A 13,485-nucleotide genomic window follows, 5' to 3' on the forward strand; every position below is an offset into this window, starting at 1 on the left:
TTGTTCATTATATTAAAACCTATAATTGGTAATTGTTGTGAATGTGGAACAAGAGGAAGCCATAGTAGCATTATCAAAAACAGTGCTAAAATTTTGAAATGGGGAAATTCTGAAGGGAATAATGGTTATTTTCAACTTTATACTCTAGAAAAAAATTCTTATAAAATTATGGGGCAGAGACATTCATCAATCTTTGTCATTTTCACATTTCAATTAGAGACCACTGTAGCTTCTTCCAATAGATCCTCTCGTGTGGCTGTCAGACACTCTGGTTTGGGCAGAACAATGGCCTCTATCAAAGGAGATCAATCATGAACTATATCTTGTAGAGAAAAAATTATCTGAGGCTCAGTTAACAAGAATACTTTCTAATGAAAATGTAGAAGGAGCAATACTTGCTACTCCTGTGTCCCTATTGCAGTCTTTTATCAATCACAGGGAATGCTTGAATGGATTCATCTCCCTCATCAGTTTCCTGTCTGACAGTCTTATGGAATATACCACAATGATAGTGTATCTAATGAATAAATTAAACAAAAGACATCTCCAACTCGTCAGGTCTTCCTTGCTAATTATATACCAACCATATATAAAATCTCAAATAACATCCTTAATATTTCAGAATGACGAGTGGCAAGTTTTCATTTATTATTAATATGTTTACAGTGGTAAGAAAGATAATCATAGAACCTCTATAAAATTTCTCACCTTGTATGAAAAATATAAATGGATATCCCCCAAAATAATAAAGAATTATCCTATCGATTCTGCACTTACTGATGGCTCTAGTTCAGGGAAATCAGGATACTATATAGATGAGAAATATGAGGTCATACAAAGTCCTTACAGTTTGGCACAAAAGACTGAAATCTCAGCAATAAACCTCCTTCTTAAAAAGGTTACAGAACCCTCCAACATTCGTTTGGACAGTAAGTATGCAAATATGTCTTTTCCTATTATTTAAAGGGATTCTGAGAATAGTAGTCTATGTCTTTGTCCCTTTAAACATGGTTAATAACTGAACATGTTTTTGCTATAAACAATATACAATTTGGATTTTTTTAAATATTTCTAAAACTTGGATTTTGGTTATTGATTATTGAATATCTTAAAACAAATTTAATTGTGAAATGTTGAACTTAGAACCATCTGCTCAGATATCAAGATAAGTTGTGAACTTTCTGGGATGAATCTCTTAATGTTATCAGTATAAGATTATAGTCAATACTTATTTAGCATATGTGATCCTTGAGAGTTAAGCCCCTTGAAGCTTTGATTGATGAAACTTGCTATTTAAGATGAAATCTCTTGAGACTGTAACTGATATTGTTTGGACTTTTGAATTCAGGTATTATTGATGGATCATATCACTAACTCACCATCAAAGGAATTATGTCACGTTACTCAGAAGAATGTGACTCTGAACTATTTCAAATGGAGTTTTGTATCTGGGCAAGAGTTTGTAGAACAATCTTGACTCTCAATTTCCCCATAGTGTTCCTTTGAATAGGAGCCCACCTGATTACTCCTGAGTCTGACCATGAGGTGGAATTGTTACTCCAATTGGCTGTATGTACTCTAAGGCTGAGGCCTGAATAATCAGTTTTGATGCTATTTCGATCATGCCCTGGCTTTTTTTCTCTAATGACAAATAATCTATAATTGAAGCAAGTGGTCATTAGAAGGCATAAGTACAATTCAAATGTCAGATTTTATAGTTTTTAATCTGAAAATATGTGGTCATTATATTCTAAATAAGTAGGTAAGTCACTATATAGCTCAATCATCTATTTGTTATTAGGTGCATATGTCTATATGAAATAAGGTTCTTAAAGTTTTCAAAGTAATGCAAGAACAATTTATAAAACTGTCTTTTGTTCATGTCACAATAGACACTCATTGTTCCTTTTGCCTCATTACAAACAGGTGAGGCTATCAAATACGTTATTAGTCATCTCTTTTTTTTTTTTTTTTTTTTTTGTGCATTTGCCCTCATGGGCGTCCCTAAATAGATAAAAACAGACAATGCCCCTGCTTATATTAGTAAAGCTTTTAATGAATTCTGTTGCTCTTACTGTATCCAATTAATTACCAAAATTCTGTATAACCCCACTGGTCAAGCTCGTTGTATTAAGGATGTAAAAATCATGCTTGATAAATAAAAAAGGGGGAATATATACCACTGCTCCACAAAGAAAAATATCAAAAATACTATATACTTTAAACTTTTTTACAATGGATAAAGATGGGCATATGCTAGCAGAAAAACACTTTTCAGAAGAAAAAAGGCTGGTGGCCTAGGTAATGTGGAAAGATCCATTAATAGGAAAATGGGAAGGTACTGATCCATTGTTAATGTGGGGAAGAGTGTTTGCTTGTGTCTTTCCAGAATCATATACGACCTGGGTGAATACTTGAGGAAAATGTCAAAGCATGTACCATGACTGATCACCCAATGTCAGAAGATGAAACTTCAAGGAAAATGAAAAAGATTGAGTTGAGCAATGCAGAAGATGGAGATCTCTACATGGAGACTGATAAAAGCTCTATTGCAGTGAGCAAGTGATCTTGTCATGGCTCAAGGACATTCCAGCAAACCTGAATTTGTGTTCCTTGCAATAGTGGATATTTTATCCATTCAGGTGTGTGTGTGTGTGTGTGTAGTGTAGAAATGTATTGGACATATTTTCCTTTTTCTCCTTGATTATGACCCATGACACATATGAATAACATATATGCTATACCACACCACCACAAACTTTCCTTGTGGCTAATTATAATGATGATTATAAAAACTGCCTTAACCTTACATTAGAAGACACTGAATATCAATGGAATATTACTTGTGTATATTGTATAGTCACTCAATGTATTGAAGTAACTGCTCGATATTTCTTAATTGTAGAGCAATTTTCACTTGCAGTATTTCCCACAAATTTTTCAATGAGTGGGAAAACATTCATAGCATATAACTGCTGAAAAATAGACTGATCAAAAAGATAGGAATGTTGACAACCGGGATTATTACTCTTGTTTCTTTAATAGTTTCAGTCACTGTTTCTGCTGTAACATTACCATCCAAAATGCAGACAACTACATTCACTGACTAGCTAGCCAGAAACGTTGCTTAGGGAATTCCAGATGCAAGAAATATTGATAAAGATTTTAATAAAAAATTAAATGTGATTTTTTACTTTAGAATTGTGTAACTATAACAGTTATTATTCCTAACTTTAAGGGATATAAATAAATCCACATTACTTGCTGTAGAATATATATACATACTTATGTACAAGTTTACCTTTATTAATATATGATATTTTTATTACCCAATTAAGATTCTTGTGTTTTAGAAATCTCCTTCCCCTCCTCCCCACTCTCCTCATTCCAGCAAATCAGAATTAATATTCAAATCAAGAATTTCAAGAAGAAAACGAAACAGAAAAAGCCAAACAAGAAACAAATATCTCCATGAGAGCTTTGTTCCAACATTTAAGATAATTATCATGGATCTAGTAGATATTAATTTTTCTTCTGCTTTTTGAGTTCATTCCTAAAGTCAGCAAGAGAAAGTTTCTCCTTTTTTGTCTAAAAATAATCCCTTAGATATGCCCAGATGTTATAGATATGACCATATACAGCCCTCTTATTAGCCGAATTTGATTGAGTCAGGGGAGAATTCCATTTATATTTTTATCTTCTTCAATCAACTACTGTGTTCAAGAAATCCAAAGTACAAATTGGAAAGCAAAGAGAGCAGGTAATATTTTATTTCCCACCAATCACTATACTAAAACTCTGGAAAAGGAGGGACAATCTCTAAAACACATCAGAGTTGGGCCGTTTCCTGTTCAAAAAGGAAAACCCAAAAAGGAAGCTGGAGGGAGCTTCCACAGCAGTTTAATCTCAGGAAATGAGAAACTATTACCCCAAACTGACACAGAGTAGGAGACCTGAAACTTGCCATGCTTTCTCCAGATAACTGTAAGGAACTTCCTTTAGCAAATCTCCTTTGAAATTTCATGAGTGTTTTCTTTCCTCTCTCTGTTTCACATATAGTGATACAACATAATCACTCTTTTGGTCCTCAGTAAACTCCAGCAGTTCTCTATTACTTTCATCATCAGTACAATGTAGGTCTGATCATTTTACCATAAGGATTTTGGCAGTATTTTTTCAGCTTGCCCTTTTGGCAAGATATATTACTTTTATATTATTTTAGGAGCTATATTGTGTTTTGACCTACAAAACTTCACTTTGTTTAATGACTAGAGAAATGTTCCAGATTTTTTCAGCATATTTTCTTAAATTTTACAGAGGGAACCTTATTACTAGCCAATCTGAGGTCTAGGATTATAGATGAAAAAATGAACCGAGCCAGTTTTACCTACAGCCAGTGTCTTCACTTTTTACGTACCTTCCCCTTCATGTTTTTTCTTGTTTCCTGGAATTGTTTTCAATCTTGGTCCTTCTGTGGATATAAATAGATACAACAGTTAGCCTAAGAGGGTATCAGCAAAGGATTTAAAGCAGTACTAAGAAATGACATCATGGCACCTCCCCTTAGTGGTCTCAAGGTTGGACTAGATGCTTCAGAGGTTCATTTCCAACTGTAATAGCCTGTGAAACTTTGTAAAAATATCCACCTTAAGTTCCAGCCATAGAATCAGGAAGACCCATCTTCCTGACTTCAAATCTACCCTCAAGTTCTGTATGCTTGGGTTTCATGGCAAGCCACTCTAATATCTTTGCCAGGAAAACTGCAAATGAGATCACAAGGAATCAGATACCACTGAAAACAATGAAAAGCAACAAGCCTACCTCAAAGGATGGTCATAAGGCCAAATCACATGTTTTAAAAATGTTTTCCAAACTTTAATGTGCTATAGAAATGTCATTTATCATTATCAGTTGTTATTTTATCTTATCTTTTTCAACAGGGTCCAAGCAGAAACAATACTGAGATAAATTATCACATCACTAACCTGTTTGTGAATTGTCTATCCATTTATCACATATATGTACACAGAGAACACATACATATGTTTCCTTTATATTCAATGTTCCGCAGTCTACTAAAGAGGTGGGTAAAAATCACTGCTTTTTATAATTAAATAACAGAGTTGATCTGTGAACTCATCTTCTGTAGAAGAGTCATTGGACATCAGTGTTGCCATGAACCCCTCCTTTTTCCAGCGACTGGAAAGGGGAACTTAGTCTTCAAAAAGTCTTATAATTCTATGATTATTTTATTCTTACAAAGTTATATGCCTTACTCTAAATTATGTGCTACTAGATGATAAAATCTCATCAGTCTGTTTATTTGCTAAATCTATATGGCTCTATCTATATGGTTTGGCTTAGATGTTAGGACAAGCTTTTCCTAAAGAAGAGAGCTTAATTCTATACTCAAACAAAAAATAAAGTAATCGATACTAATTTCCTTTTTACTTCTCTGTTCTCAGCACAGTCTCCAAGAATTGTCTCAAGTTCAGCAGTCTAATAATTCTCTTTCTGGGAAGGTTTCCCTGTGTTGAGATAAAATATTTGATCAAAGAATGACCCATTCTATTTCAGCTCCTCCTTTTACTACAGGTCCCTTTTTTCCTCTTTTCTTCAATGAGAAATGAAATCTCTTTTCTTTAATCAATTTTCCCAGGTCCACCATCTCCTCTTTTCTTCAATTCCTTCCCTTAAGTACAGTGCCTCTTGAACATTCTCTTGCTTCCAGCAAACTCTTTTCAAGGCCCAAATGCTCTTCCTAGATCAGTAACTGCTCTACTTCTCCCATTTTGATTGTTAGAAATACAGAGGCGACTCTTCCTCCCCATTTCAGACCTATATTATATATCGCAGTGGAATCTTTTCATCCTTTTTTTATTTTATTTTTACTTATTCATTTACTTATTTAACATATTGTTTTATGAATGTTGGGAGAGAAAAATTGGAGCAAAATGGAAAAACCACAGGCGAGATTTAAAAACAACAAAAAAAAAGAAGTAAACATAGCATGTGTTGATTTATATTCAGTCTCCTTAGTTTTTTTTTTTTTTTTTTTTTGGAGATGCAGATGGCATTTTCTGTCCAAAGTCTACATTCTTGTTATTGTATACAATGTATTCTGGTTCTTCTTGTCTCACTCAGCATCAGTTCATGTAAATCTTTCTAGGCCTTTCTAAATTCAGCTTGTTCATCATTTTTTATAGAACAATAATATTCCATTACCTTCATATACCACAACTTGTTCAGCTATTCTCCAATTGATGGGCATCTACTTATTTTGCAATTCTTTGCTACCATAAAATTAGTTGCTGCAAACATTTCTGTTCATGTGTGTCCTTTTCCCTCTTTTATAAAAGATTTCCTTGGGATACAGACTCAATATTGGCATTGCTGGGTAAAAGGATATGCAGTTTTGCCCTTTGGACATAGTTACAAATTGTTCTCTAGAATGGTTGGATCAGATCACAACTCTACCAACAATATATTAGTGTCCCAGTTTTCCTACATCTCCAACATTTATCATTACCTTTTCCTGTCACCTTAGCCAATCTGAGAGGGGTGAGGTGATATACCTCAGAGATGCTTTAAATTTGCCTTTATCTAATCAAGAGGGATTTAGAACATTTTTTCATATGCCCATAGAGGGCTTAATTTTGTCATCTGAAAAGTGTTTGTTCATATCCTTTCGCCACTTATCAATTGGGGAATAGCTTGTATTCTTATAAATTTGACACAATTCTTTATATATTTTAGAAGTGAGACTTTTATCAGAAACACTGACTGTAAAAATTCTTTCCCAGCTTTTTATTTCCCTTTTAATCTTGCTCCGGTTGGTTTTGTTTGTGCAAAAACTTTTGAATTTAATGTAATCAGAGTTGTCCATTTTACCTTTCATTATGTTCTCTAGTTCTTCATTGTTCATAAATTCCTCCCTTTTACAAAAACTGATAGGTAAATTATCCCTTGTTCTCCTAATTTGTTCATGATAAGTTTTTGGATGATTTTCTAGGATTCTCTATATCATCATATCATCTGCAAAGAGTGATAGGTTTTATTTCCTCATTGTCTATTCTAATTTCTTTTTCTTTTCTTATTGTTAAAGTCAACATTTCTAGTATAATGTTAAATAATAATGGTGATAATGGGCATCCTTGTTTCAACCCTGATCTTATTGGGAATGTGTCCAGCTTCTCTCCATAACAAATATTGCTTGCTGTAGGTTTCAGAGAGCTATTGCTTATTATTTTAAGGAACGTTCCCTTTATCCCTATGCTCTTTAGTGTTTTTTAATAGGAATGGGTGTTGGATTTTGTCACAAGCTTTTTATGCATCTTTTGAGATTATTATATGATGTCTGTTGGTTCTGTTACTGATATAGTCGATTATGGTAATAGTTTCCCTGATATTGAACCAGCCCTGCATTCCGGGTATAAATCCTATTTTGTCATAGGATGTGATAAGGAATCCCCTTATACTACAGACAAAAGTTGTTGATTCATTGCTACCAGGTGCACTAGGTCCTGGGAATACAAACATAAAAATGAAATAGTTCCTACTCTGAAGATTCTTTAGAGAGGAACTAACTATAAATAAAAAAATCAACATCGAGTAACTACAAGAAAGTTTTGGTATGAGATAAATTCAGAAACTAAGTGGATCAGGAAAGGTCTCGTGTAGGAGCTGGAGCAAAGTAAGATTTCTAAGAAACAGATATAAAAATGGAAGGGGCCCATCCCTAAACATTTCTTTTTCTCCTAAAGCTCAACTTTTTTCTTTAAGGGAAGCACTTTGCATATGAATCTATGCATGCATTTTGTAGGATTTGGTAGTCTGATCTCCAAATATTTTATGCATTTTATGATCATTTTAATGGAATTTCCCTTTATATCATATTTTGTATTATTGAACAGAAATGCTGTTGGTTTTTATGGGCTTATTTTTTAGGAAGCAACTTTTCTAAATTATTTTGATTAATATGATAAGTATAGACATAGAAGGTATTTTTTTTTAAATCACGAAATCATTATCTTCTAAATAATCTCTATTATTGCCCTGCAAATCTTGCTCTTCTGTTTCCCTCTCCAACTTCTTTTATTTCTATTGTACTTCACTCTTTAAAATATCAGTATCTCTATGTAGAGAGGATAGTATTGACTCTTATTGAAATTTTCCTAAACCCATAGTCTTGTGGTGTATATTTCTGCCTCCTGACTTTCTTTCTCGTTTACCATGAAATCTGCTTTCTGGGTTGATGCCCTCCCACATTTCTAGATGCTCTTCAGCGCTCTAAACACCAACATTTCTGCAAAGTACTCACTGCAGACACTGCAAACGAGGAAAGGAAGGGAAAGGCGAGAAGAAGAGATGAAGGAAGGAAAGAAAAAAGGAAAACTTTTTGTTTTTCAATTTGGGTAACATTCATAATTTGGCTTCAGAGAAGGAAGTAAGAAATGAGGAAGGAAAGAAGGAAAATTAGAAGAAGAAAGGAAAGATGAATGAAAGGGAGGGAGGGAGAAAAGAAGGGAGTAGGGGATAAGCTAGAATCTTGGGAGGCACACACAGGTGAGGAAGAAGCTCCGGTCCTCAGGCGGAGCCTTACCTTTGCTGGCTTGCTCCCACAGTTCTCTCAGGCCCATCTTTTTCCAGATGCTCAGAGCTAGCTGCCAGGCCTCCTGCTCCCCTCGAGAACTGACCAGGATCTCGGCCATTTCTGTGCTATCCACCCCATCCACGCGGCCGCGAGGGATGCCCAGCCCCGAGGAGTGGTCCTTTAGGTACAGCTTGAATTTCTTCAGCTCATCCGGGGTCAGGTCCTCCAAGTGTCGAGCCAGTTGGCAGCGAACACCTTCGGCCAATGGGGACCTCTCTGTCCTCCCCCAGCTTCGGGCTCCCGCCCCGCCCTCCTTTATCCAGTTTTGGAAGCCCCCCCAGGGGACTTGGGCCATGTCATCAGACCCCAGAAAGCTTCAATTTCCTCCCGGGAGATTGGAGAGGTCTCGGGACTCGCTTCCGATGGAGCCCTCCGCCCCGCGCCCTCTCCCTAAAACACCATCATTTTTTCCGACTGTCCCCATCCCGCGGCTTCCCAATCTTGCTTAACGCAGCCAGGCCATTTGAGAGCGGAGCAAAGAGAAAGAGAAAGCGAAGCAGTGTCTGGGCAAGCAGTTTAGGGACTTGGCCACACCCCCTCGAACTCTGAGTCAATGAACGAGGGCAGGGCACAGCCCCCTGCTTTTGGGGCTACTCTTCCTCCTTCTGATCCCTGTCTTCCTCGTGGTCCTGCTCCTTCTCTCCCCTTCTCTTTTTTCCTTCTCCTTCCACTTCAGCCCAGATATTTGCATTTTCCCTTCTTTCAGCAGAATCTTCAGCCTACACTTACCCAACAATTTGGAATCAGAAGATCTGGATTCAAATTCCACCTAAAACAGTTACTTGCTTTAAGCAAATCATTTCATCTCAAAAGACTTCCCTTTTCTCATCTGTAACAAGCAGGACAGGAGTTAGATTAAATCCCCTCTGAGGTCCCTGCCTTTTTACAGATATTTATAAAACCCTTGGCACAATGCCGGTCATACATTTTAGGCAGGGACTTAATAAATGATTTTTGAAAATACTGGTAAGAGGGTCAGCTAGGTGGCCCAGTGGATGGAGCACAAGCTCTGAAATCAGGTGGACCCGAGTTCAAATATGACCTTAACACTTCCTGTACGATCCTGGTGAAATCATTTAACCCCAATTACCTCAGCCAAAAAAAAAAAAAAAAAAAATACTGGAAAGAATATTACACCAAAACATCACATACATAATCATATTCTATGATTTGGTAAGATTTATACCAGGATTTCAGGGTTGGTCAATATTAGGAAAACTATCAATATAAATGACCATATCAATGGCAAAAACAACCGAAACCATATGATTATCTCAGTAGATGCAGAAAAAGCCTTTGAAAAATGCAAACCCTATTTTTATTAAAAAAGCATTAGAGATCACAGGAATGTAGGAAGCTTTCCTTAAAATGGTAAGTAATCCATCCATCTCTCAACTTCAAAAATTTTCTTTGATTGTCTCTAAAGCAAGGAATTCTATTTATCCTCATCTCCACTTCCAGTTTACTCTGGATTCTTTCAGGTCCCAACTACAATTTTGTCTTCTTCAAGAAGGCTTTTCATATCCTCTTTAATTGAAATGTTTTCCCTTGTTTAACATTTCCATTCCCCCTCCCCCCCCCATGTCTCCTTATTTGTAAACAGCTGTTTGCATGCTGTTTTTCTTCATTGAACTTCGAGTTTCTTGGAAACAGAGACTAGATTTTGGTTGGGTTTGGTCTGGCCTTTGTATCCCCAATATTTGGTGAATAGTAGGTGCTCAGTAATGATTGTTGACCTTATTTGAGTTAACCTAGCCATAAATCTCTCCCTCAAGTCCTTAAATTCATTCCAGGACAATCCCTGCTCCCAACTCCATGGAAGAGATTAAAAACTAGGGAAAGAGGTAGAAGGAACATAATAAGGAGGGAAGGAGAGACATTGTGAAAGGATAAAAGAGAGATAAGTGAGAATAGATAAGGGACCCCTGAGAGAATAGGAGTCATAAGGGAAGAAATAGGAAGGAGAAAAAGGTGGGACCTAAAAAAAGGGTCAAGGGAGCTGGTAGGTGGGAGGGAGACCCTTATCCTGCAGTCTTGCTGCCCGGGAGAGCTCTAAAATTCCCTCAGGTTCATCCTCTTCCATTTGCTTAGGGTCAGCTCCCAGGGCTTTGTTTCTCCTAAACAACTTCCTCTGTAAAAGAAGGAACCTTGGCGGTCTTTTGTTTTCTCCTCACACGGTCCTCCCAGTACCCTCTTCCTCAACGATCCTCTTCTGCCCACCTGGCCTCTTTTCTGAGCAGTGGTGTTCTTCCACTCCTTCCTGGTGCAGCCTGAACTTCCCTGGACTCTTGCAGATTTAGATTTTGTTTTCCTGCCCAACTTGGTGAAAAGGAGGGGAGTGAGGGGATTTAAAATTGGCAATGTATATTCGGGGCGAAGTTGATTCCCAAGTTTGGGAGAACGTTTAATTTTAAAAGATCGGACTTTTTTGTAGCAGCTGGTTGGAGGAGATCCAGAAGGAATGGAGGGGATTAATGGAGTTACCTTCTGGGCAGTCTCACTCTTCAGGCCAAATGTTTACATCCTCCCTCTTTTCTCCAACATCCACAAAGATCAAGATTGGATTTTCAGCTCAAATGGATTCAGTTCTGCCCACCCCTTCTCTTCTCCACTCTAAACCCATAGACACTCATTTGTGGCAGGTTTCCTACAAACCAGGGTGCCTTGGATCTTCTTAATTAAGGACAGTGGCGTGTCTTTGCCCTGATATATCTTTTTCTATGGCTGCTATCTGGTGAAGCTTTTCTGCCCAAAGCAGGCCAGAGGAGATGCATCTTTCCTTTCCTACACTGAGATGTGGTTCTACCTCAGAGGGATTGGCTCTTCTTTTTTTCTATCCTTCCTCATCCCTTTTACCATAAGGTCCTACCTTGAACATTTAAAGACTTTCAAAGTCACTTTCCTCAAGCACAGATTCTGACCATATCATCACCTGTCTTTTGTCCCTACTCCCCACCATGTATAATTCAAAATTATATATTTTATCATCTAGGATATCTCTCCCTAGTTTTATTATGAATTTTTCTCTTATGTAAAAATCCAGCTGAATGTATATTCAAATTTGATGCTCAATTGTTGTGCTATGTTGTCTTCTTTACTCATTAGAGACATCATTTTATTGATAACTTTTTTCATTCCATCTGGATAATTGACAGTGTTTTTTTAAATCTTGTGAGTTACTTAAGGAATAATGATCTAAATAATTAGGAAGGACTTATGATGAAAAATTCTATCCATTTCTAGAGAAAGAACTGATGGAGTCTGAATGCAGATCAAAGCATATATATTTTTTAAACTTTAATTTTCCTGGTTTTTTGTTTTGTTTTTATCTGTGTTTTCTTTTGTAACATGGCTAAAATGGAAATATGTTTTGCATGCTTGTACACATATAGTCTATATCAAATTGTTTACATCCTTAGAGATGAGGGACAGTGGGAAGGAGAGAGAGAAAAAATTCTGAACTCAAATTTAAAAAAAAATGTTTAAAATTATTTTTACGTGTTGTTGAAAAAATTATTAAAAATCTACCTAAATGGCATAACATTTATGACATTTAATGTATAATAATTCTCCTCAAAATTAGACACTATTGGGCTTAAAAATGAATACAAAATAAAAAATATTAAATTTTCTTTGAGATTTTTATTAAACCCTTGTAGCACTATATGTAGCAAATTCTTGATGTGTGGGAAAAGGTGAAGAACTTACAGATTCTAAAGTAGATCAAGGCTTATAGGCCTCAGTTTCAGCTTCTTCAGAGTCCCGTGATTTTAGATAAGGCCTGGACTACTTGGTTGAAGAAGCTGTTTATCACCTTGTCTACTACATTCCACTGACCAACTAGGGAAACAGTAGACTTATGTGGCAAATCACAACATATAGAGGGTGGGATTTTGGAGGTTCTTTGTCTGAAATGTATAAAAGCTGTAAGCATTTTCAAGGCTTTGGCCCTATCTGGCTGTGAAATTTTGCCTGCAGATCAAGATGGGGTCTGCTTCTTGAGATTCTAATAAATAATTCTGCTTTCTATGAGTGATCTCTGTAGTAGTCAATTTGGGTAGGTCTTTTTGTCCCACACATTGAGGAACACTACTAAACCATACCAAAGAAAACAAAGAAAATTAAGAAAAGGTGATCCCAGAATGAGATTTTTCACTTGATACAAAAAGTATCACTGTAACTCTAAAGGGTCCCCTGGTATTTAGTGAGTCAGGTACCTCACTATTATAGAAAAGCCTAATGGAGGTTCAAGTGCCTATTAATAATGTCTTTGGAAGTGTTATGAAATGTACGAATGGTTCAAGACTATGCCTCCAGTTAGAAAGAAATACTAACAAAGATTGTATTTACCCTCTGTGCTAAGAATGGTTACATCTTCCACTAGGCTTCCAAATTTATCCCTGTGTTCTCAAATTTGGAACCAAAGGACATGAGGAAATACAAATGCTTGGTTTGACCACAGAAGTTTATAAGGAGTAAAGCTAGTTCTCTAAAATATAGTTTATGACAAAATAATGAAAGCAGCTTGGAAATAGTCTTTACTTGAAGCCAGTTGAAGAAGTGGGAAGTAATACAATTCAATATTTGATCAGCTACCTTCTAACAAAATCTACTTTTAAAAGGTATTCTTCTCCATTTACAGCCTGTGTTTTAGAGAGAGAGGAAAAAAAAACATTTTTCTGACCAATGCTCAAATTGCCATGCCAATTTCTGGGCCATTTCCTCAGTCCTCTCTACCTCTGTGCTATTAGATTTACCTTTAATGCCACTTTAATTGAAAATCACATAAGATTGATGCAGTTTAAATCCCACAAGTCTAATGTGGACTCAAC

General features: G+C 36.3%; 1 protein-coding gene across 1 annotated transcript in view; it reads right to left on the minus strand.

Moving 5' to 3' along the window:
* The window catches only part of LOC100917067 (NACHT, LRR and PYD domains-containing protein 3), a 45,320-nt gene extending 36,145 nt beyond the window's left edge, over positions 1 to 9,175 (minus strand). Inside the window, exons 1-2 of the mRNA XM_023499761.2 lie at positions 8,603 to 9,175; positions 4,418 to 4,471 (exon numbers count right to left, since the gene is read on the minus strand). Coding sequence (XP_023355529.2) covers positions 4,418 to 4,471; positions 8,603 to 8,948 — 400 coding nt within the window. The 5' untranslated portion in view covers positions 8,949 to 9,175. The remainder of the gene's footprint in view (positions 1 to 4,417; positions 4,472 to 8,602) is intronic.
* Positions 9,176 to 13,485: the final 4,310 nt, after the last annotated feature.

Source organism: Sarcophilus harrisii, chromosome 3 (genome assembly GCF_902635505.1).
Source record: "Sarcophilus harrisii chromosome 3, mSarHar1.11, whole genome shotgun sequence".
Taxonomy (NCBI): Eukaryota; Metazoa; Chordata; class Mammalia; order Dasyuromorphia; family Dasyuridae; genus Sarcophilus; species Sarcophilus harrisii.